We start from the raw sequence: 24,821 nt of genomic DNA on the forward strand, positions 1-24,821 counted from the left end.
AGGCCCAGATAAATTGAGTTCTAAGATGACGCAGCTAGTAACTGGTAGACAAGGAGCTCTGAGAATCCGGCTCTCTAACTCCAGGTTCAAGATTCTCTTTTCATAAATCCACTGGACTTTCCTCTAGCTGCTGTCTCATCCGTATTCTTTTCATAAAATCCTCTCTGTATTGCTGTCTTACTTTCTGTTGTCATTCCCTTCTTCCACCCACTGCAAGGGATCATCTGCTTCCATCACTTTACTGCAGCTGACTTTTTTAAGGTCTCTGTTGATCTAATTGACCAATGCAATGCTTTTTTTTTTTTTTCCCTTAAAGAGAACTTATCCTAGTTTACGTATTATTCTACTTCTCACTATTGGCTATTTCTTCTTTATCAAACCTCTGCTTTCCCTCCTGGTTCCCCTCACAGAGTGAACTGTAGCCTACTTCCTCTGTCTGCTCCTACAAGTTTGTGCCCTGTTGCAACTCTCATTCTGCATACCCCCTCCATGTGGCCTCATCCACTCCCGTGGCTCTGGCTACCACATTTATGGATGACTCTCCAAATGCTATCTCCCAAATGCAGGAGGGAACTTACAGGGGCTGATGGAAATATTCCCTATCTTGATTGTGGTGGTGGTTACATGACTGTATGCATTTGTTAATACTCACCAGATGTAAACTTAGTGAATTTTCATATGTGAATTACCTCTCAATGAAACTGATTTTAAAAAGGGTATCTATGGCTTCCACCTTTCCACTGATATTCAGACCCATGCACACAGTTGCCTGCTGGAGATATTCACTCACGTGTTTCCATACACTTGCAACTCAGTGGGACCAAAACTGAACTCATCATCCTTTTCTCTGAACCTGCTTCTTTTCTTATATTTTCTATTTCACTGTGGAGCCACTGATTTTCTTGTCTCCCTTTTCTCCACATCCAGTTAGTCATCAAGTGATCTCTGTTTCAGCTCATATATATTTCTTAAATCAATCCCCTCCTCTCCATCCCCTTCCCACGTTTGTAATTCAATCTCTGATCATCTCTCACTAAACTACTGAAGCAGCCTCCTAATTGTTCCCTTGGACTTTAGGCTTATCATTTTCAAATCCATCTCCACAAAGCTGCCAGAACAATCTATCTAAAACACAAATCTGAATAGCATGTCCCTCCCTATTTGAAATATTTTAAGTGCTCTGTACTTCCATCCTTATAGGATACTATAATATCCTTTTATTGTGAAATATAATGACTCTTCAGGTTCTGGCCCCTGATAAATTTCCCCTTCCTTTTCTTACCTTTCACCTTATTCCATAGTTGAAAACACTTTAATTAACCTGCAGGTGACACACTGCTTCTGTGTCTCATTAAGACTGCCCTGTCTCTTCTACCCGATAATCTTCCTCCTCCTGACTGCCCTCCACCTTCTATAAGGCTGTCCAACTTACCCTCTATTTGGAGATCAGCTACTCTAGAAGTCCTTCTATGACCCTGAGTTCCCACCACAAACATCTCTCCTCCCCTTGAATGCTCTGTGGATACAATATGTCATAAAGATATTAAAATTGTCACATTGTTTTATAATTACGTCTTTACCTTTCTCTTCCTATGAATTCTTCAGGGCAAGAATTTACTCAATCTCATATTTCTAATACCCATGACAGTGCCAGGCCCACAGTAGGCAAATGCCTCTGTGGATGGGTGTCGTGGAGCTGTGTCTGGCTGGTGGCTCGCCCAGAGCCTTTTCCCATGCGTGGCAGTATGGCAGGACACTTGGCCACCTCGCTTTTTTTTCATGCAGGAGCCACCTGCTACAGTGACGGAAACCTAGAAGGTATTGGATAAATGTGTGTTCTTGTTCTGAGTGTGTTAACTACAAGATCACTATCCACACTTTCTTACCCCATTTGGACTCAGAACGTTCCATCGTCATCGATGTTGTGTCAGTCCACTGTTAGTATCCTACTCCACTTTAGGGCCTAATTTCCCAGAGAAGTTGTAGTTGATCTCACCAAGGTGGCCGGTGCGTTTCCAGGTTCCAAAGAAAGCCTTTCTGTCTCCATCATTCCTATGGCACGAGGCAGAGTAGATAGCTCTTTCCTTGACATACACCTCTGAGTTCATGGCATTTGCTCTCTAGTTTTCCTCCTACTTTTGCCTTTGGAAGTTTTTCCTCCCGTGCCTATTCTAGAAGTGCAGAGATTCTTTGAGGCTCATCCTTGGCCCTCTTTTTCTTCTCTGTCCTACTCTCTCAGTAGGCCTCTCATCTCTTCATGTGGCTGTAACTGTCTCCATGCTAAGAATTCCCAAATTTCTATTCATAGCCTAGACCTCCTCTTAGTTCCAGATTATTGTGTGCTACTGACAGCTTGACTTTTCCATTTGCATCTCTTTTAGATATTTGAAGTGTAATGAGTACAGTCTAAACTCTTGATTCTCTCTCCTAAAATCTGTTCTTTTTCCAGACTTCCATCATTTGAGTAAAGGGAGCCACCCCACATCCAAATTATTCAAGCAAGGAACCAGGGAATTGTTCCTGATTCCTCCCTTTTCCTCATTCCCCACATCTGATCTATTAATAAGCACTGGATCTCTTGATTCTGCCTTTAACAAATATCCCACCCACATCTTTCCATTGCCAAAGCCATCATCATGGTCTGGGCCACAGTCCTCACCTGGATACTGTGGTGGTTTCCTAATGGATCCCTCTCCATCTTCTACCTGCTTCCAACCCATTCTTCATGCCGCTCTGTCCTGAAGACATGTAAGTTACATGGAGTCACTTAACATTCTTCAGAGACTTCCCATGTCACTCAAATACAAGCCCAACCCCTCTCCAGTTTATGAGGCCACATGCTGTCCGCTGTAGCCGGCTGCTCTCAGCTTGCCTAGGTGGTTCCTCACGCACTGTGCCCGGCCGCCCGGCCTCCCGGCCTCCTGAGTGGGGATCTCCTTCTGAGGCTTCCCACGAGCCACTTGTTCACTGGGGCTACTCTTCTGAGTCAGCCTGTCTGCACCTTTCTCATCTGTCAGACGGGCCTCTCCCCAAAATCTTTCTGAAGTTAGTCTCCTCCTTAGGATCTCCTTTTAAAATTATAATTTTTTTTACTTCTTTATTTCCTTCTTCCTCTTTCTCACCTCTGAAAACCCAACATGCTTGTCATAAGGTCTCAGTCAATATCAGTTGAATAGAGGAACCTATTATTAAGTACTTTGAAGTGACAAAAATAGTATATACTCCATCTCTGGATGTATATGCATGTATATCATAACTAATACATAGAGAGAGAGATAAGTTTCCCCAAAAGTGCTTACGTGCTTTAAAATCAGTTGTGATCTAAAAATATTAAAATAAGCTAAAAGGCCTGAAGTTTCTAACAGTTCAAAAATCATCTTCAATGTGAAGGTCAATTGTGAATGTCTTGAAGTCAATATTCTTTCTTTATGGTTCGTATACTGAAAATGGCAATATGTACATGGTGGTAATTCAGAACCCACTCAACTTCCACAGTTCTGTTTTATATATTAAAAATTTCCATACAAGGATGGATTTTAAGCTTTTATATTTCAAATTGCCAATACTAAGTTTTGCTAAGAGCAAAAATTAGGTAAGCTCCTTCTAGGTAAATAATATTTTTAAATTAAGTAGAAAATTTACATGACCAAATAAATTTGTAAGATTCAGGATGTTCTTGAAATAGAGTGAGTTGCTTTGCCAAGTTCAGTCTGCTTTCCGATTTATTGTTGTGGTGTTCAATATTTGTTTGGCAGCCACAGTGTCCTGGTACAGGGAGTTAGTGACCCCTGGCATAAATATCAGGGTGTGGAACATGGAAGAACCTGCCTCATATCCACTCTCTGTCCCTAGTCCCATGCTTACCTGGCATTGATCATTGACCCATACATTAAACTTGCTGCCACTATCATCCCCACATTTTCTGTACTTATTTCCAGTTCTGGGTTTTTTTGCTGATGTGTTCCATATGGTTCCAATGCCTTTTTAGAACATATGAAATTCGGAAATAGGAATGTTTTTGTATACAACCATGAATCTTGAATTGCACATAATATTTGTTCTTTGAGTACTAAGCCAAAAGAGTGTGGAGTCCTGTGTAGTGGCAGAATTCTATTTAGGAGAAGTATTTTACATTTTGGCTTAAATGGTGTTGAGGTAGGAATTAGTAAATACTCAAGATGGTTTTGAATAATGAAAGAAAATCAAGAGCTACGTTCTGGATCTCTTATTACAATATTGCTCCACTCACCACATAATATAGATGCAATTTTCTATTAGCTGTACTTTGTCTTCCTAGAAAATTCCCCTAAAATTGCCAAACACTTTTAAAAAAAGTCTCAATAGCCAGTTCCATATTTATACGTTCTGTTTTCACCTTTCCACATTTTTTCCCATGAAGGTTCTATTCTTAATCTGCCCTTCTCTTTCCCCACCCTCATTTCCTATTACTTATTTCCTATTCATTATTACCCCATACAGATGACTAAAATATCACATTTCAAATGTCGACCTTCTTATGAGGCCCCGTCTTAGATTTTCAGCTACCTGTCTGACATTATCAGTTATGCATTCTGCTAGCCCTTTGACCAAAACAAATCGTAATTTCTTTTGCCCCCTGGTTTTCCACAGTGTTCCATCTTTCTCCTAATCATTGTGGTCTGAAACCTTGTTTGTATTTCCCATATCTTCTCTGTTCTTCCAAGCTTTTGGGTCGACCACTCTCAAGCTGCTGTATTTTCTCTGCTGTTTGCATCTCTTGCAGTCTCTGTCCAGGCCCACGCCTGTCATTGTACACCCACTGCTCTCCTTCACGCCCTGCCTATTACAAAGGAAGTCCTAACCAATTTAGAAGTTCAGGTTCACACAAATCGCATTCTCTGGCCACAATACAAATCCATGATACATGAAAAAGTTATCTTTTTAAAAACCTCCATAAATAGAAAAATTAAAACCACACATGGAACAAAGGGGGCCATAAAAAGAGAAACTAAAAGTACTTAGAACTGAAAGAAAACTATATTGCAAAACCTGTGAGATGGAAACAAAGCAACACTTAGAGGAAAACATTGTTATAACATAAGAATACCTGCTAGCGGGTCGCCTGGGTGGCTCAGTTGGTTAAGCATCTGCCTTCGGCTCAGGTCATGGTCCCAGGGTCCTGGGATCAAGCCACACAGGGATGCCTGGGTGGCTCAGTTGGTTAAGCACCTGCCTTCGGTTCAGGTCATGATCCCAGGGTCCTGGGATCGAGCCCCACATCGGGCTCCCTGCTCAGTGGGGAGCCTGCTTCTCCCTCTCCCTCTGCTGCTCCCCCTGCTTGTGCTCTCTCTCTGTCAAATAAATAAATAAAAATCTTTAAAAAAAGAAAGAATATGTGTTAGAAAAAAATACATATTAGAAAATTTAAAAAGGCATGATATCCAGAGGCTAAACATCCAGCTTCAGACATTGGGAACAGAACAGCAAAACAAGCCCATGAAAATATAAAAGAGAGGAAGATAATAAAGCAAAGAGCAAAGGTAATGAAATAGAAAACTGACAACAAGGAGGCCAACAAAGTAAAAAAACCACTTCTATGACAAGACTAACAAAATTTATAAACTTCTGGTGAAATTAATCCAGTTAAAAAATAACGATAAGATTAATAATGAAAGGGGAGCTATAACATAATATGGGCAGAAGTTTAAAAGATACTAGGAGAGCCAGAGACATTACACATACCACAGTGACTGAAATAAAAATGAATGCAAAATTCCTTATTTCCCAAGAATGGAGAGCCACTGGAACTCTCTTACTTTACTAGTGGCAATATAATTTTTTACAAGTGCTTTAAAAATACTGCTGGGCAGTATATACTAAAGTTGAATACTAGCCAACTCTATGACCCACAAATTCTACTCCGAGGTCTGTATCTAGGATATGAGTGCAAGTGTTTACCACAGGTTATGAACAGGAATATTTATAGTGGATTTTACATATATGCTTCAAGCTAGAGTCAATCAAAATGTCTTTCAAAATAAAATGAATAAATACATTCATATAATGGTATGAACTCATTCTGTTCCCACAGTGGAATACTACATAGCAATAAAGGGGAATGAACTACTGTTATATAACAATCTCAGCAACTCATATACACAATGTTGAAAAAAAGGAACTAGGCACCTACTACTACATGACTCCATTCATATAAAGTGTAAGACTAGGCAACACTAATCAGTGGTAATCAAACTCAGAATAGTTACCTCTGGGATGGCATGAAGTAGGAAGGGGCAAAAGGGATTCTTTTGGGTGCTAGAAATGTTCCATATCTTGATATCTATGTGGTGATTACACTGTTATATACATATGTAAAATTTCATCAAGCAATATCCTTAAGATTACAGTTTAGTATGTATATATATATGTGTGTGTGTGTGTGTGTGTGTGTATATATGCTATTTCTTAATTTTAAATTTTATTTTAAAAAGTCCAAAATGCACAAGATAAAAAAAATAAGAGAATATTCTGAATAATTTTGTATTAATAGCCAGATAAATGTGATTATATGGAAATGGTCCTAGAATTATATGTTATCAAAGCTGGCTCAGGATAAAAAAGGAAGAAGTAGAATGATTCCATAAACACTAAAGAGTTTAATAAATTGTTGAAAACCTTCCTATAAAGAAAATACCAGAACATACACATAATTCCAAAGCAGTGCCAGAAAATACAAAAAGAAGGGACACTCCATTTAATAAGTCCAGTATAATCTCAGTATTAAAATCACACAAAGACAGTAAAAGAAAAATTTAGGCAATTTTACAATAAAAAATTTTAAAGAACATATTAACAAACTAAATCCACTATGTTAAAAGATTTTATACTGTATTAAAATGGTTTTATCACAAGAATGCAAGGTGGGCTCAATCTCAATAAATTAATTGATTGAATTTACCACTTCAGCAGTTTAAAGGAGACAAATGATAGGTTTATTTCAAGAGTTGCAGAAAAATCTAAGTTCAACATATTTTCATGATTAAAAAAGAACACTTGGAACAGACAGGGATTTTCTTACCCTAATAAATGAGTATTTGAAATATTATTTTTGGCAAGCATAATAATTAGTGGAGAAGTTTCAATGCAATTATTAGTTTAAAATAATCATGTTTAACTCGCTCATGGACAAGAAGACTCAATACTGTAAAGTTATCAAATATCCCTAATTTGATCTGTAAATTATAGCTACTCCAATGGAAACTTCAGCAGGTTTTAAAATGTATTTTTTTTTTTATGTTCTTACTTTTTGGAACTGGACAAGCAGATTCAAAAATGTATATGAAAGAATGAAAGGTGAAGAATAGTAAAGATTCTCTTGAAGTAAAAGAACAAGCAGGGGAGGATTTGTCTTACTATGCAGGCGATTTATAATAAACCTGTAGCAATTTGGATGATGTGGGATTAGTCCACAGAACAAAATAAAGGTTCTCCAAGAGATATTAGACACATAAAAACTCAACATAGATTATAGCCATTTTTGCACATAAGTGAGGGAATAGATGGAGTATTCAATTCATTATCCATATGGAAAAAATAAGATAGAATACTCACATGTGTAAAAAGGTGTGAAAGACAAAACTCTAAGTCTTTTAGAAAAAAATATAAAGAATATTTTTATGACCTTGAGTTGGGAACGATATCTCAAGTAATGCCCAGACAGTATAAAATCACAAATAAAATATCACAAATGATATGCTCATCTAAATAATAAATTGCTTACTAAAAGTTACTATAGAGTGAGCAAAACTGAAAGCTATGAAATGATAAAACATTTATAACACACATAGCTGGGAAAACTATTAATTTTCTATATATGTAGAAAACAGCCACAAATCAATAAGAAAACACAAACCAACAAATTAATATGGGAAATTAACATGAAATGGCATTTCACAAATAGGAAACATGAAGACTCAGTATTTATCCTTACTAATAATATGGGAAATGCAAATTCAGACAGAGAATAATGGGTTGTCTGTAAAGAACACAGGAAGCTAAGTTGGGCACACAGGTGTTTGTTTAATCATTACTCTTTATGTATTATTTACGGTATAAATTCTCTTTGTAAGCATTTAATATTTAACATGAACATCAAAACTAATCAGAACCATAAGTATACAATCAGTATCACCTTAAATAAAAGATAATATCAAACTTATACAATTAATACCAAATAATGTTTTAAAAATTCTAGCTATAGACTTGTACCTACAAAAAGCTGAGAGCCTGAAGCCTGTTCTTTTGTTGTTACCAGAAGATTTATTAAGCGTTGTAGAGGTATTAAAGACATATTAGCATTTCAGTGAGACTTTTTTCCTTTGTGTAATCAGAAAGAACGGTATCCGTACATTCCTGTTAAGGTGGTACATATCTCACACTTTGGGGAACATTAGCCTATGGCATTAACTTTATATTCCTCACTTGGTACTTCAACTTAAGATAACAGATTTATTAATTTCCTGCTATGTACAAGATGTTAGGCTATCAGGTTTGTAAAGGGGATGAGCATTATATGAGTATGGGCTCTTGAATACACATCTTTCTCCCCAGTATGGCCCCCTGAAGGTGTATAGTTTACCAGGGAAGATTAATATATAACAATAAATATATCTGGAATATGTGCCATAATAGAAGTAGTAGCGAACTGCTAAAGTAGTTCAGAAGAGGTAGCAAATAACGAGTTAGCTTTGCAGATGTCTGTGTGAAGAGCAAACAAATTGGAAGAAGTTCCAAAGCAAAAGTCCTGAGGCAGCAGTGTGCCTGGCTAGCTCAAGGAACAGCAAGGGGCCAGCATGGCAGGACCACAGAGAGCCGGAGAGGACGGAGGCAGGGCTTGGCTTGGTATTCTCCATATTTCTCCCGAGAGTTCCTTACACAGGAGAGGTTCCTAGTAAACACTTGTAAATAATTGAAACCTGGTGATTAAAACGAACAGAAAAAAGAAACAAAGAAGGAACCATTTCTCTGAGAACTAAATGGTGATATAGTTTCTTCCAACTACACATAAATAGAACATAAGACTTCTCATGAGTATGTAACCTTCTATGCAATTCATATCGGACAGAGATTGAATGGCAGGTGAAATCCTGTAAGGAATCCCCATATCAAGGCAAATGATTTATTTTACTGAATTAAACATTGTATGACACAAACCATTCTTCAACTGAGTCTGAAAATTTTTTGTTATTCAGAGCCTGCCACTCTAGGTATAGGGAGTTTAAACTTATGCCACATAACATAGTAGAAGAAAATATTGTGCTTAGAAAAAAAAAAGGAGTACAAATAACAGCTGATAGAACCATCTGTGTCATCTAACTAGTCCTTCCTAAGCTTCAGTTCCTTCACTGTTAGCATGGGCATAATCCATACTTTGCCTACTTTATAGGGTTATTGTGAAGAGCAAATGGTATATGTATATATGAAAGTCCTTAGCAAACATGAAGCACCCAGCAAATGTTGCATATGGTACATCACTTCTATAATATCTGGGCATAAGTCTACGCCTATCCCCATGTATGCACACATTCATATAATTTATATATGAAGTGTTTTCAGTTAACTTGTAATCTAGAATCATTTCATCTAATGCTAAGTCTATGGATTATTTGGTCAAAATGCATCAAAATAAGTCATCATGCTTCCACAAAGTTGGGGAAATAGAAAAGCATAATAAAATATTAAAACAAACCTAGAAGCAATGAAAACCAAAGAATAAACAGAGCGTAACAAACACAAAGATAAAAATATCACTTTATTTGCTTGAGGTCAGAGATCATATCAGGTGACAGTAAATACAAAAGGTAGAAAAAACATGTAAATAGATGAATTTATAGGTAGAAAAAGCAATTATAGATAAGAAATGGAAGATTTTCAATAGTATTGTTGGGTTGAAACATCATGGAGAACAAGGGAACAAAAAAAGTATTGGGGAAATAATATATAAGAAAACTAAAAATTATAAATGAAAGGCATACTAAGTGAATCCCAAAATGAGACATTTTCCCCCTATGCTCAAGAAGCAAGTGAATAGTTTGAAAAGCAGTTAATTTTAAAAAGCCATTATTTGTTTGCCTGAAACTCACTGGCAATGTTCTCTAGGGATCAAATATATTTACATTCCGAAGAAAGGAAAATGGTGAAAATTTTGTGGGGTGTTTTTTTTTTTTTTTTTGGACAGGACTTGTAATTTAGATGCATAACCCCTTATTTTTAGAATAGAATGCTATATTTAAAAATCACTAATAAGTAAGTGATTGAGAGAGGTTTCAAAGCACAGATGCACCATGATTTAGAAATCAAAGTACTGGTAAACCTAACTTGACAAAGTCTGATGTTAATATTTTCATTTTAAGATAAGTCTAAGGATCATCTCGGGTATTTTATAAGTTAGGCTAGCAGTAAGGAAGCAAAATGAGCTGTAATAAAATTTCTTGATAAATACATGTCCAGAAATACAGAATTTAATTATGAACAGGGACCACATATTTAACAAAGATCATTCCTTAAAAAAAAAAAAAAGTAAGGGCTGGAGCAGAAAGCAAAGAGGCAGGGTAGACGGGAGGCAGGACTAAATGAATAAATGAGGTAGCTGGCAGGAAGCCCTCTAAGCTTAATGTCTAGACCTACTAGGATTGGAAAATCAACATCGTTTTGGTGGAAGACAGATCCTTTCAGTGCCATAAGGGGTCTGGATTGATACCATTTTGTTAGACCAAATTTAAATAATTTGAAAACAGACCTTCCATAACAGGCTATACTATTTGGATCAATTTGTGTCTAGTGCATTCATTCATTCTACAGTTACTGAGTTTCAAACCTGTGACAGGCATTGTGCATAGGCACTGGGCTCACAATGACGAACAGATAAGTATTATTTCATGTTTCTCTTGGCAAAGAATTAAACCTCCAAAAAGCAAATACACCCTCAGATAGTGAATCATATATGTATTAAGATGGTGAGGAGTTGGCAGGATTAGAAATAGGAATATTCTCAAAGGTCTAGTAAGGATATTCAACAATAAAATTCTAAAATGTCTTTTAAAATAATGACTGATTTATCACCTGGACTGTTGAGGAACATCTAAAAAAATTACGGTGCTTGCCTTGCACAGATTCTATAAAAAATGTCGGATTTGATATTATAATCCTTTTCCTAGCACTTTTCCCCTCATACTCTTTACTGTGGGGCAGTGTTCTCATGGAGCAGAAGTCCTGCTGAGGAAGGGCCCCATATTTTCTCAGGTTATATTCTTGGACATTTTTTATATGGGAAGTCTGTAGCTTTGTAAAATATATTATCAATAAGGATTATGCAGAGCTTTTGAAAGTCTATAGTTTAATCTTTCTGGGATAATCTGAAGGGGGACTGGAAGGTCTTATGTGGTTGTGTGATGCAGAATGTAGGTATGTTTGGTGGCAACAGTCTGGTTCCCTCCAATAAATTTCTCTGAAAACACTTACTCTTGGGTATACTTATAAAAAGCCCAAATCAATTCACTTCTGTATAGTTCATGCACTCCTTCACAAATAACCCCTGTTAGGCAGTGCACTGAGTACTGGAGCTAAAGGAGAAATAAGACATTGTTCCTTAAATGACAGGAAGCCTTGGAATGTAATGCAAATAGATGTTTTGAATATAACACAGTAAATTCCATGCTGAAAGAATACACTGGGAAGTGAGCACTCACAAAGAAGGCAAGAACTAGCAGTGGAGAGGTGGCTCTATAAAGGAGATCCCGTGGTCCAGTGCTAAGAGGAGCCACAGGTTTGAAGCACAATGGAGAGCCACCTGGGTAAGAATTGGCGATTCCTTTTGGTAATGTGCCACCCCACCGTATAGGGGAGGTTGTGTTTATGGCAGTCTGGAGTTTGAGGCTTGCTATGTTGGTCATTTTCTGCGCATTCCAGGCAAGGATACTTCATCTCTCTGGACCTCAATCTCATTGTCTATGACGAAGAAATTGAGATAGATGACCTCACTCATCCCTTTCGGTTCTAGAACTGCAACTCTGTCTAAGCTTGTACTAGCACCTTTGAAAATATAAAGAATATGGGGACATTTCATTCTTTTATTTTAAAAGATGCTTTTTGGAATGATGCATGAGGAAGAGTTTTATATATCCTAATAAATTCAGTTAAAACAGGGGGTTAAAAGAACCCAGCCACTTTTTACGTTTATATATGTTGTAGCTGCACAGCAGGATTTAGAATAGGTAAAGTCAAGGAAACACATCTCCATCCTAAAAAACTTAGTGCCAAAGAGTACAAACAACAAAACACCCACAGTGTTGCGAGGGTGTAATTGCTAACAAGCTTTATGGAGCAGGTGGGGTTTTAGAAGCAATTTGAAGGAGAAGAGAAAGGTGGTGTGGCATGCCTCAGTAGGAAAGCTGTTCAAGTGGAAGGGATGGACGAGAGAAGGCAGAATGCAAAATGAAAACAGGGTGAAAGGGAGAACCAAAAAAAAAGAAGAAGAAGATGAAGAGCCAGGAGAAGGAGGACAGGAGGTAAGATGCCTCAATGGAAATAAGAGTAATAAAGGACCAGGTAATTTGGGCACATACAGGGTAATTGAAATAACCCAAATAAAACAGAGACATTCTGTAGATAAGAGAGACACAAAACTGCCAGAACATGAGGTAAGCCTTTGAGAGAAGAATAGCTAGAAGGATAGATTAGGGAAATCTAAACAAAGGAGAATAACCAGGACTCCACAGGAGCCTTCATCTGAAGGGAAGTGGGAAGAAGCAAAGATTTTTATTGTACAATAAACCAGTATGACTCATTCACACATTAATTTATTGTGTGGAAAGAGTCATGTTATAAATTGTGGTGAATACAAGACGGATAAGACAGAACCCTCCACCTACCCTTAAAGAGCTTACAGTCCTTGAGGAGAAAAATCAGTTTTATTGAAATAATTCTGATACAACATATAATGAATTCTAAGAAGAATCAAAAAGAAACTTTTATGATTTAATATTAGATAACAACTCCTCTCTATGTTATCCTTTTGATATTTATGGCAAGTCTTTAGTAAATGGTACTAGTACTCATTAAGTATTAACAAACCTGTCTACGTTCTCAACTTGCCTAGGGCAGAAGTTATATACTTAAGAAAATGTTTCTTAATGGATTCCAAAATATTTTTTCTCCCTCACAAAACTTTCTCCAGGTTTATGGTAGGATTGTAAATCATATTACTAACCTCCAACATTGGATCGCTGTGGACATATGATGCAGTTTGATGGTGTTGCAACATACTACTTAATGTTCCTATTTCTTCATCTCTCTAGCTTGGTGTCTCTGATGTCCACCAGCCACAGCTCCTCATTCTGACAATAGTGAGACAGAAGGGAGTTTTAAGATTTTTAAGGTGAAAACAATCAGTATATTGTTGGAATAATTGATGGGAAAAATAGACCATAATTTGGTGTAAGGCAAGAATTTCGACTCCCTCCTTTCCTCCTCTCATTTATGTTTATAAAAATTGATGATTTAAACTCTAATTCCCCCACTCCCAATTTCTTAGCTTTCTGGATGATATGAATGTATACAAATAGTCAATAGAGGAAGTTAACCCAAATCTACTATGAATCATAAATCCCTCCAAACTAGGAACTAACAGTATATTATAACCAGTGGTAACTAGAAGCAAATTCCTATCCTAACTCAAAAAGAATCAACACATGCTTCCAGTGATTTTTTTTTTTAACATTTACTACAGCGTCAATTTAGTCTGTGTTATTCAGCCTCTTCTAACTGACTGATTTCTGGTACAGTGTAGGGTGGTAGAGAAGTTTTCAGGCAGAAATAGTCAAGTCGTAGGTAGCAGCTTAGGAATGAAGGTGCTGGATGTGGGATGCCTCACTAGTCCATTGGATAGCCAATAAATGAAATGTATTGACTGCCCATTTTATGGACAACACTATAGGAGATTGATTCAGGTATATTTGCTATGGCATAGAATAAACAACAACTGAACACATCCTATTAAATGAGATCGTCTAGATGAAGATCTCTTACCCGGAGGGTCTCAGTGACCTGTGTAGTGGAGGAAATAAGCTAGGTCTCTTGGAAGAGCCTCCAAATTCAGAATCAGGACAAATCAGAGGAGTGGAGACGAATAAGCCTAAGAAAGCATCTCTCTCCATGAGAAAAACTTAGGCCCAAATTCATGGTAATTACTCCATTTTGACACTGGGTTTTGTTTTTTAGTGAGTACTAGCCAGAATTTTGTGGTTGGTTGTTTTTTTTTTTTTTTTAATCTCAATTATTTTCTAGTTTTTGACTATTGATGATACTATTGAAAATAAGATATTGTAAATTACAAAGATATTTTATCTAATATTCAAAAAGAACCCAAGAAAAGCAGGAAAAAACTGGTTGGGCTTTTTTACCCCCTGATTTCAAAGCTAATGGTAGCTTAAGTGTATATCTTTATGGAGTTTTGGATTTATTTGTAAAAACTAAGTATGTTAAAATAAATATTGTTTTCTTTTCAGATTCCAAGGGGCCTATGCAGAGTTTGTCTAAAGTTAAAAGGAAAAATTGCAACTTAGTCATTTAAAAAAAGAATCTTCTTCTTACTAGATTTTTGTCTGTCTCCTCTTTTTTCCTTCCCGGTCAGTTGGCCAGAGCAATCTTACTTAGTCCTGCTTCTGTTCGGAATTGCCTTCCTCATTCCACCGAGTACCCCACAGAGTGTGAACCCTTGCCTGGCACGTAGCAGACACTTTGTAACTCAGTTTTGACTTCAGGGAAAATGTTCCCATTTTTAGACCTCAGATAAAGTCTTTCCTCTCCCAGGGAACTTTTCCTGACTCTGGTAGACCATGTTAATTGGTCCCCATCTGATGTGTCTTAGCAGTCTTCTCTTTGCCGTACATTGATGGGCACTTGGTCTTGAACTGCTTTTCCATGCTATTTTGGCAGAATACTTATATAACAGTTTAATATTTGTATGTGTTCTTTCCCCATTTATATTGTAACTCCTTGAATTTAGGAATCATGTTTAATATCTCTTGGTTACTGAGCTCTTAGCACAAAGGGCTATGTGGTCTTTAATCTCAGGACATTAACCACATCTGTAAGACAATAGTGTCCTTCTTTTAACTACCATGAGAGCACACAACAGATAATCCGTGCTGGTGTTTTTCAGTGAATTACTTGGACAAACTTTTCCTCATTAGTAGCTTCCATTACATTTCACCTATTTTTTCCCCCTCTCTGTTCTGACTTATTTTCATACAAATTCAGAATTACTTGGAAGATATCCAAACTAAATTAGTAAAATGTCTGAACTACTGAGTATTTGTAGAAAGCTGTAGGTTTATGATTTTCACTCACACATAATATTCATTTGCTTGCCAACAAAATACTGCCAAGTAAGGGGCTACTGATCTTAAATATAAGTCTCACTTGTAATTAATATATTCGTTCTCGGAATGGTATTGCTATAGTCCTTGAAAAGAGCTTTTTTTTTTTTTCCTAGCTAGGTTGTACCTTATTACATGCTCTATCTTATTCTTCCTTCCCACCCCCCAACACTGTCACCAATTCCTGATATTCTTTATGCTATTAATTTTTAAACCTTTATTTAATAAACATTTGTTTAACCTTTGTTAATTGTCATAAAATTTAAATTAGTGAATTCTAGTTTGAAGAAATTTTAATATGGTTTCAAAGTCCACATAAAAGAGTGAGAATTAAAAAAAAAAAGAGTGAGAATTAATCTTTGACAAGCAACTTTGTTGTGTCAGACAGTTTATATAGTATTCTATTCCGTCTCCATAATAACCTGTCAAGTAAAGAGTAATAAAGGTAGTTACTGTTTAATGCAGGCATGCTACATGGTAGGCATGGTACTAAGCACTTTTATATAGTTCTCACTTGCTTCTCACATCAACTCTTAACACGTAAGTTTTATTAGTTTTAATTTACAGGGAAGGGTACTAAGACTCAGGGTCATTAAATGATTTGTCACACAGCTAAATGATGAAGCCACGAAATAGCAACTAATTGCAAAAAGAAGATTCTAAAGTTGCTTCCCTACTAAGACTCCTGGATATGTTTGGAGTAGATATTTTATAGCATCATTGATGCTATAAACATCCTGATTTCAGAGGGTCCTGACTGAGTCTGGGACTGGTTCTTCCTTGATGGCCAGTGCCGAAGTTTGGGACTGGTGACATGGAGGGGGCTGAGGGCTGTGGGACATCCTTGAGAAATGATTCTGTAACATCATGCTTTGCTGCTCCAAACATATAATGACGATAGATAAAATAATAGATAACCAAATGGACATAGTCATGTTCAAAACAATTCATCTTTGAGATCCAGAAACCACATTTCAAAAGTGGTTAGGACTGAAGCCAGGATTCTGCTGGATTCTACTCCAGAAGTGGTAATTAGATTTAATCTCTGTGGGACAAAACTAAACCTGCTACTTAAAGCAGGGCAGGGGAGAAACTTCATTGTTTACAGTAGGAGACTGGAAAAAAAATTCTGTTGTTGATCCATACCTGGTATTAGGACTTTTCAGCTGGAGAGTTAAAGGGATAGGAAGAAAGATATAGTTTTATGACTTAAAACTGAATTAGCCATATGCTGGCTCTGTGATTCGACTAGCAATGTCCTCTCTATCCCTGTAGCACATCAGACGTACAGGAAATGTCTCATGAGACCTCGCCTGGTCTAGGAGTCTGAGATAGGCTGGTAGAAACAATGGCAAAACTATTAGCAAGGGAAGAATGAACACATAGAAAAAGAAAACCTTTCACTACAAAGGGCTTCAAACCAAGATTCCAAAATATGTGAATGAATCTAATGCTAGTAAAGCAGCAAAACAAAACAAAACAAAACAAAACAAAAACTAAAAAACAAAAGCCACAAACAAACAAAAATGCCAGCGGTTATGATACCAAGATTCTACTCCCGAGGAAATTAATTAAATGGACCAGTCTGACAAAGGCTTTGAAATAAGTATGTTTAGAAGCTCAGAAAGATAAATGAAGGTATGATTTCTACTAAAAGGAGTGACAAATTATGAAGTAAATCCAAGCATAAACAAAGCAAGAGCACACGTGTTTAAAATTAGAAATGAAAAATAGTCATTGAAATAAAAGTTTCGGTAGACAGGGTAAACTCTGGAGACCAGTGAAGAGAGAACTCGTGGTTTGTAAGAGTACAGAGAATCACCTAGATCAAAGCAGAGGGACAAACTGACTTCTAAAATATGCATGAAATATGGTTAAGATACATAGAGGCAAAATCCAGACGCTCCAATCTTGCCTAATTGGAGTTCCAGTAGAAATGAATGGAGGGTGTTTGAGAAACACATGGAAACTGAAGAAAACTGAAGCAAATAATAGCTGAAAATTTTCAGGATGGAGACATATGTAAGCTCTCAGATTGAAGTTGTTCTTTCAGTATTGAGCAGGACTAATCAACAAAAATATATGGTTAAGAATATGGCAATAAAATCTCAGGACACTGAGAAAAAAGAGAAAATCTTGAAGTCTAGTAGGGGATTTTGGAAGCCAGTTCCACCCTCTGGATTATGGTCAAGGGCCTGGTACTGGAAGCTTATGTTGAAGGTGGCTAGGGACAGCTTTCTTACTCTGATATCATCCCTGGCATCGTCAAAGACCAAAGAACTACACAATTGTAAGGAAAACCTTCTTTCAAAATGTACCTAAAATGCCACTGTAAATTTACCTGCAAATGATCACAGTATAAACTGTGTTAAAACCCAGTAGGTGGGAGGTAGGGGGAATACTGGACTTAGTTACGGTATTCACAATCCGAATGAATCAGTACATGTCACTTCATCTGTAAGTGAGGATAATAATCCCTCCTTTATCAGCTCTCACAGTTTTGTTGCAAGTGAATTTTATGCATATGAGCTCTTTATAGACTTTACAGACAATTGTAGGAAACTGTTATTTCTTTATGATAGACATGAATGTAAGCTATGGTTTTTTGACCTCTTAGAGTTTATATATTAGATTTACAAAAAGTAAGTTAACAAGAAAACCCTCACAAAAAATACCAAAAAAAATTTGCAAAGCTATTTGTAACAACTCATCACAAATCATTTTGGGTATACATCAAGTATGGGGGTTTAAAATGAACCAAAGGGTTGGGTTTAATCAGGTTATGTTTAGTGTTTTTAAAAAATGACATATTATGAATTATTCTATTCATTTATTCCCACTTTTTATTATGAAAATATTTAAGCATGTACCTAGGCTTAATAATTGTTAACATTTAACCACATTTACTTTATCTGTATATGATTATATTTTTTCCTGAATATTTGGAGGTAAATGCCATTTCACCCCTAAATATCCAGTATGCATCTCCTAACAAAAAGGATGTTTATTCACATAACCATAATACCATTGTCACATCTAAGAAAGTTAACAATAGTAATTACCCAATATTATTTTATAACCAGCTAAAATTCAGATTTCCTCAATTTCCCCCAAAAACCTTTTTTTTTTGCTGTTTTCTCCCCAAATCAGAATCCACACATTACATTTACACACACACTACATTTATTAGTTGTCCTTTTAGTCTTTTTCACCTGAGAACAATCTCTCCACCTTCCCCCCCACCCCGTGACATTGGCTCTTTGAAGATAACAGGCCAAGAATAGTTTTGATTGGTGTTGAAGAATATTTTGGATTTGTGTACTTTCCCCTCCCCCTTCAGGGGACTGCTTATTCCTCTGTCCCTGCATTTCCTGAAAACTGGACTGGTTGTCTAAAAGCTTGATTAAGGGGCGCCTGGGTGGCTCAGTTGGTTGGGCGGCTGCCTTTGGCTCGGGTCATGATCCTGGGGTCCTGGGATCAAGCCCTGCATCGGGCTCCCTGCTCGGTGGGGAGCCTGCTTCTCCCTCTCCCTCTAACGCTTCCCCTGCTTGTGCTCTCTCACTCTCTCTGTCAAATAAATAGATAAAGTCTTTTAAAAAAATGAATAAAAATAAAAGCTTGATTCGATTCAGGTATACGTTTTAGATGAGAGTACTTTATTATGATGTATTATACTCCATATTGCATCACACTGAGAGACACATAATGCCAGGCTATTTTATTAGTAGTAATATTAAGCTAAGTAGTCTGGTTGCAGTGATTACCACCAGATAAATCCACTGCAAAGGTACATCTTTCTCTTTGTAGTTATTAAAGGATAAAAATTGAGTATCTCCAGAATAACCTTTCTCTTAAGAGTTTTTAGCATCCATTAATGAGTATCCTGGGCTCCTTTATTTGGCATTGCAAAATGGTGGATTTCTAATTCTGTCATCCCTTCTACTGTGAGTCTCTCATAAAGAACTTTTCCTCATCAAATAGGCATGAACTACATTTCCTCCTAAAAAAGCTTAGTGCTTCTGTGCCTTTAATTACTAATTTTCAGAATAAGGGATTTATGTAATAGTCACTTCCAATGGTGGCAACTAAGATTTTTTTTCCTTTTCTGGTTTTGAGGCTTACTTATGAACTCAGTGACTTTTTTTATAGTCAGTTTTTTTATAGTTAGATTTTTTTGTTTAAAAAAATCAAAGCAATTTATAACTGCAAAGTGTATATTATTTTTTGCTTGGTGAAGCTCAATGTGAAGCCTAAGTCCTAATGGAATGTAGTTTGGGGGGGGAGGGGATAATCAGAAAAATGTTTTTTTAAAGTATACATTATTAAAGATCCTAATCATTTTTTTTTTAATTTATGAGATGCTCTTTTCTGAAAGTCTCTGAGTACCTTAACCAGAGTATAACTGAAAACAAGAATGTCAAAAAGGCACATTTAAATTGTTCTCAAAATCAATCAAAAATAATGAGGTGCTGGGAAAAAGTTGTATCCTTGATAATTACATCTATCAGTATCAGAAAACAAAAGAGAACAATCAGGAAATGACAACCCCACTCCCAAGTAGCACATTAAAAAAGGCTAATGAAAAAAAGTCTCTTTTAAAAATTGTACTAAATTAGCATTTCAAGTAAATTGACAACTTAAGCGTTGATAAAGGCCAATCTGGGGCCCAAACAATGGAAGTTCTGTTTCTACTGTTATATGCTTTTAGAAGAAATGATCTCACTTGACTTTTTTGTTGTTGTTGTCTTCTATATAAATGGAAGTAATTGTCCTGTACTCCTTAAGGGTCAGGACAACCCTGGAGTATTGTGCTTAATTTGGGGTTCTATTTCTTAAAAGGTTGACCTGGAAGAGAGTAACCAGGATGGTGAAAATTGTTCAAAGCGTTTCTTATAGCATCCCTCTATTCTCAGTCTGAAAAAGGGTTAATGTAATTTCATATTAGAGAAGGGATCCAACCTGTTCTTTATTGCTCTAGAGCCTAGAGTTAGGACCAATGACTGAAAGTAGCAGAAAAGCAGATTTGGGTCTAGAATTAGGAAGAAGTCCTTTACAAACTCAGCTGTACAGAGCCGGAGTGGATTTACCTCCAAGGGAATGAGCTCCCCAAAGCCAACCAGCATCGTTCAGAGGTTATAATCCCTTTACTTAAAGATGGTGTATGGGTGGGCAGGGGTCTCTCCCATATTTTTAATATTTCTATAATTATAATAAGGATGCTTTAAAGGTCATTTAAAATTACTTTGTAAAAAAAGAAATAGAAGGTAAAAATGAATTTTATATCATGGCTTTAAAAAAGAACACCTTGACACATCCCAATTTACATGTCATTGCTTTGTATTTGGGAAATGTGGGCTGTGTGCAGAGGAAACGTTCAAACTACAGCATTTTAAGATCATGGTACATGGTTTTTGATGACATAAAATTCTTATTTCATTCAGCCCCCAATTTAGGAGCTTATAAATAAGTGTATGACTTTGTTAGTAAGAATAGAACATAACGTTTTAGACACTGTCTTAAGAGTAGAATTAGTATTTGAATTATCAACAGTGACAAAAGCATTTTCTTTCAATGATAAAAGAAAACTTACGTACGTAGATCTTCAAATATGTCAGTTCATTTTGAAGGTAGTAGTAAGTGCTGGTATTTTATTATTTTGGCTTGTCAAGTGATTTTATTCTTTATTATTAGACCAGGAGAAAAAAAGCCCTAGTATATTCCACCAACATATTCATCAGTCATCATTTTTGGAGACAGTTTTCGACATATTGTATGTTTTACTGTGCTAACAAGAGAAAAGACTAGCCATTAAGTTTATGTTTCTTTGTTTTTCAGCAAGGTCACATATCAGGAATAATGCTAGAAGTATGCTAATAAACAATATATAATGTAGGTCATCTGGGAGTAAGAAATATTTTCTAACTAGTTCTAAAGGGAAATATTGTTAAAAAAGGGATAGATGTTATTTACACAACACATGTTGCTCTATATGTCACCATCAAAAGCATCTTGTAAACAGCTCAGCGCAGTAAATCTTCCTTGGTGATCGTCAGGGTTTTCAACTTGGTGTTAGATTTAGATTCAGCACACTCAATTCACGATATGCCTAATGTACAAAGCCTGCTAGATTATTTAGAAAGCTTCCATTGGAAACAGGCCTTCTCTTCTGTGTTTTACAAGGAATAACTAGTATCCTGTGTTGCAGAAGCTAATACTACGTTAAGTGACGATAATTAAGAAAATTTTACATTAACAGCATTTATAATTTTAAATGGCTTATGAAATGATGCTAAATTTTTGTGCTTGACTTTGATGTTGTTGAGTTCTTTAATTAATTAATTGCAATTTACAGACTGATATTTTTTATTGCTTCCATTAGTGAAACAATTTTATATGACTGCGGATGAAATGATAATTCTCTAAGAATGCCTTAACAAAGTGTCATTGATGTGATTTTATAAATGTCATTTTCTCACATTTGGGAGATTTCAAAAGGTTTATTTTGTTTTCCAAGATGGTTTTTAATTGTAAATATCAGGTTTCATCATAAAGGAATTTATGTAGCTGTGTTCTGGAAAACATAAGCAATACTTTATTTATTGAGTTCATCTAATATGTACTGAGCAGTGATAAAGATGTGAAGTCATAAAGGCTGCTTTTATCAGATAGCCTAGCCTTTAGAATCAAGAAAACTTATTTCTCTTCTCAGCTCTAGGGCCCTCTGACATCAGGCAAAACTTTCTACTTCCCTGGGCCTCAGTTTCTTTATTTATGATACAAGAATTAATAAATCCTGCTTTCTCCACTTGCCAAGACTGTTATGTAAAATGATAAAACGATGTTAGAATGTTCAGTATGGTATGCTGTCTTTATGGGAGAAAATATGTATTTAAAGGCTCGTATTTAGCAACTTCTGAAACATCTAAATTTTAGACTAAAGCTAAAAATTATAATCACTGAATCTCTTAGCTAGATTCCGCGAATCTTACTGGCCGTTTTACTAAGGGATATCTAGAAGCGACATCACAGACATTTTTGGTCTGGATCTACGAAGACATCCAGTTTCTGAAAGTCAGCCATGTGTTACAGAATTTTTTTTTAATACTAACTTCTGTTTTTGAGTTTAGGAATCTTTAAAAATATATTATGCTATAATTATGTGCCTCCATTTCTTCCAACTGTTTGTAACTATAGTGTTGGGATCAAACCACAAAGTCTTAGTAAGACACTCATGGAACTTTGCCCCAGCAGACCCACAGTAGCTTTAGTTAACAGCACACGTTAAGACCAGCATCTCAAAAAAATGTTGTGAGTAGGGTTAGGTTTTTTTTTTTAAAGAAAACAATAAAAAGTGCATGCGTCTAAGTAATTCTATTTATACTTGTTTTCTCAGAAGAAGACCTATCAGTGCATCAAGTGTCAGATGGTTTTCTACAATGAATGGGATATTCAGGTTCATGTTGCAAATCACATGATTGGTGAGTTACACTCTAAACCTTACTACAGATAGCTTTTTCTCCTACTTGTGTATATCAATGCCTATATAATTAAACAGAGTTAAAGATGAATTAATTGTTCAGCCATCAATGTTTTACCTAGGCATGACTGATTTTTATTACTATTATTAGGCCTGATAAGACATTAGCACATTTTATTTTCTGCAAGGGCTAGTTTAGACTTCTGCAGAGGATCATATTTCTACTGCCAGTCAAAACACAGGTGATTAACAAATTAAACTTCTAATCATTTTTGCATTATTGAAAACTAACAGGAATGGTTAATGAACTGGATGTTAGCTTTCCATAGAGTTTTAGACAGGTTTTAATTTCAGAAGTTATTATGGTAATGGCACTGCTGTGTGTTGCTTAAGCATCTTTGTATCAAAATCTAAAGTGGTGAGTTTTTGTGATAGGGAAACATAAATAATTTAAATTGCCATAAGATCGTTTTATATGTATCGTTTCAACAGCCTGGAAATAATCATGATCATAAAGATCATGTAAAGAATTCAGTAATCGTTTTTTATTTCCCTGCCAAATTTTACATAGATCTTTATAAAAGCTGTTTGGGTGAAGATTTCTGAAGTCACTCTCGGCCAGTGTTTTCAGGGATTTTGCATTTATCATATGGGCTGGAGCTAAAAGGATAATTTTTTCAGTTATTCATATTGTCCCATTATCCCCTAATTCTTCTGGGGTTAACTCCTATGTTTTTAATTTGATAAGCACTTAGTAATAACACTAAGAGTTTTACCAGCCAATTAAACTTTATCAAGCAGATCTTTTTCTACTAGTAAGATGACAATTACTTTATACTATTTTTGTTACTCATTTGTGTTTTTATACTATGAGAGGTTTTTTTAATTTCATCCTCATTTGATGGTATTTTATAATACCATAAATAATTGTGATATAATACTAAAAAGTCCAGTTAACCTTATGCTCTCCTATTACCAAACTCTAAGACAGGAAAGAAAATTCAGCATTTTAGACTCTGAACTTGTTTTCAGGGGTAAACAAGTTTTATTATACACTAATCAGAAGCATTCTAAGAATGCTCAGTGGAAGGGTTGCTCCAACTATCATTACTGATCATTAAAAGCAACCATAACAGAACTCCTAATGCTGTTGTAGAAACTAATAAAGATAAATTCAAAAGCGTGTTAGAAAATTGATTAATAGCTTTTCAATAGGATTTGCTTTATAGTTTTCAAATGGTGGGTCTTTAGGAGGATTATTGCTTATAAAAGACTAAGTACATAATTGTGCAAAGTGGAACTTACACACAGCAGCTAAGATATTGATCACTTTATCTCTATATTTTCCAGATTTAAGTACTAATATTATTAGTGACTTTCTTATACATTCAATATCCTATTCTCCAGTGTGGTAGAATAACAGTGACAGCTTTACCGAGTGTCTAGCAGGTGATGACAACATGTAAGAGAGATTTAAATAATGTGTTTCCTTGCAATTTTCTTCTATTTTGGATTCCAAACAGATACTCTTTATAAACTTTCAAAACTGCTTTTTTTGGGGGGGGTTGGGGTGGCATGGGTTAGAAAGAATGAATTCTTCTGCCATGATAAATGCTATTATTTTCCATCTCTTTATTTCTTGAGTAGAGTTTATTGGTGGCAGTCATTCATGATTCTGCTTCATGATACAGTTTTATGTGGGCTTTGGCAAAAACGTTTCTCGGAATTTGCACCTTATGGAAGATTTAGCAAAATGTTGTAGGCCCTGCTTCTGTATGGTTTTATTCTACATAAACTTATTTTGGGTTCTGGACTTTATTATTTATCCCAGGAACCAGATGAACAGGTTTAATATATTTTTCACCATGATATTAATTTTCTTTTGCATATGTCAAATCGGAATTGAATATTGCGCAATGAGGGGACTT

At 35.9% G+C, this 24,821-nt stretch overlaps 1 protein-coding gene across 4 annotated transcripts in view; it reads left to right on the forward strand.

Annotated features, from left to right (window-relative positions):
• Positions 1-24,821, forward strand: part of ZNF521 (zinc finger protein 521) — a 271,861-nt gene that overhangs the window by 121,292 nt on the left and 125,748 nt on the right. For 3 of the 4 annotated variants that reach the window (XM_032421453.1, XM_032421450.1, XM_032421452.1), the window contains one exon: positions 22,810-22,894. In XM_032421453.1, the coding sequence (XP_032277344.1) occupies positions 22,810-22,894 (85 nt within the window). The remainder of the gene's footprint in view (positions 1-22,809; positions 22,895-24,821) is intronic. The other variant, XM_032421451.1, reaches the window with a different exon arrangement.

This window comes from Phoca vitulina, unplaced genomic scaffold (genome assembly GCF_004348235.1).
Source record: "Phoca vitulina isolate PV1807 unplaced genomic scaffold, GSC_HSeal_1.0 scaffold24, whole genome shotgun sequence".
In the NCBI taxonomy this organism is placed as follows: Eukaryota; Metazoa; Chordata; class Mammalia; order Carnivora; family Phocidae; genus Phoca; species Phoca vitulina.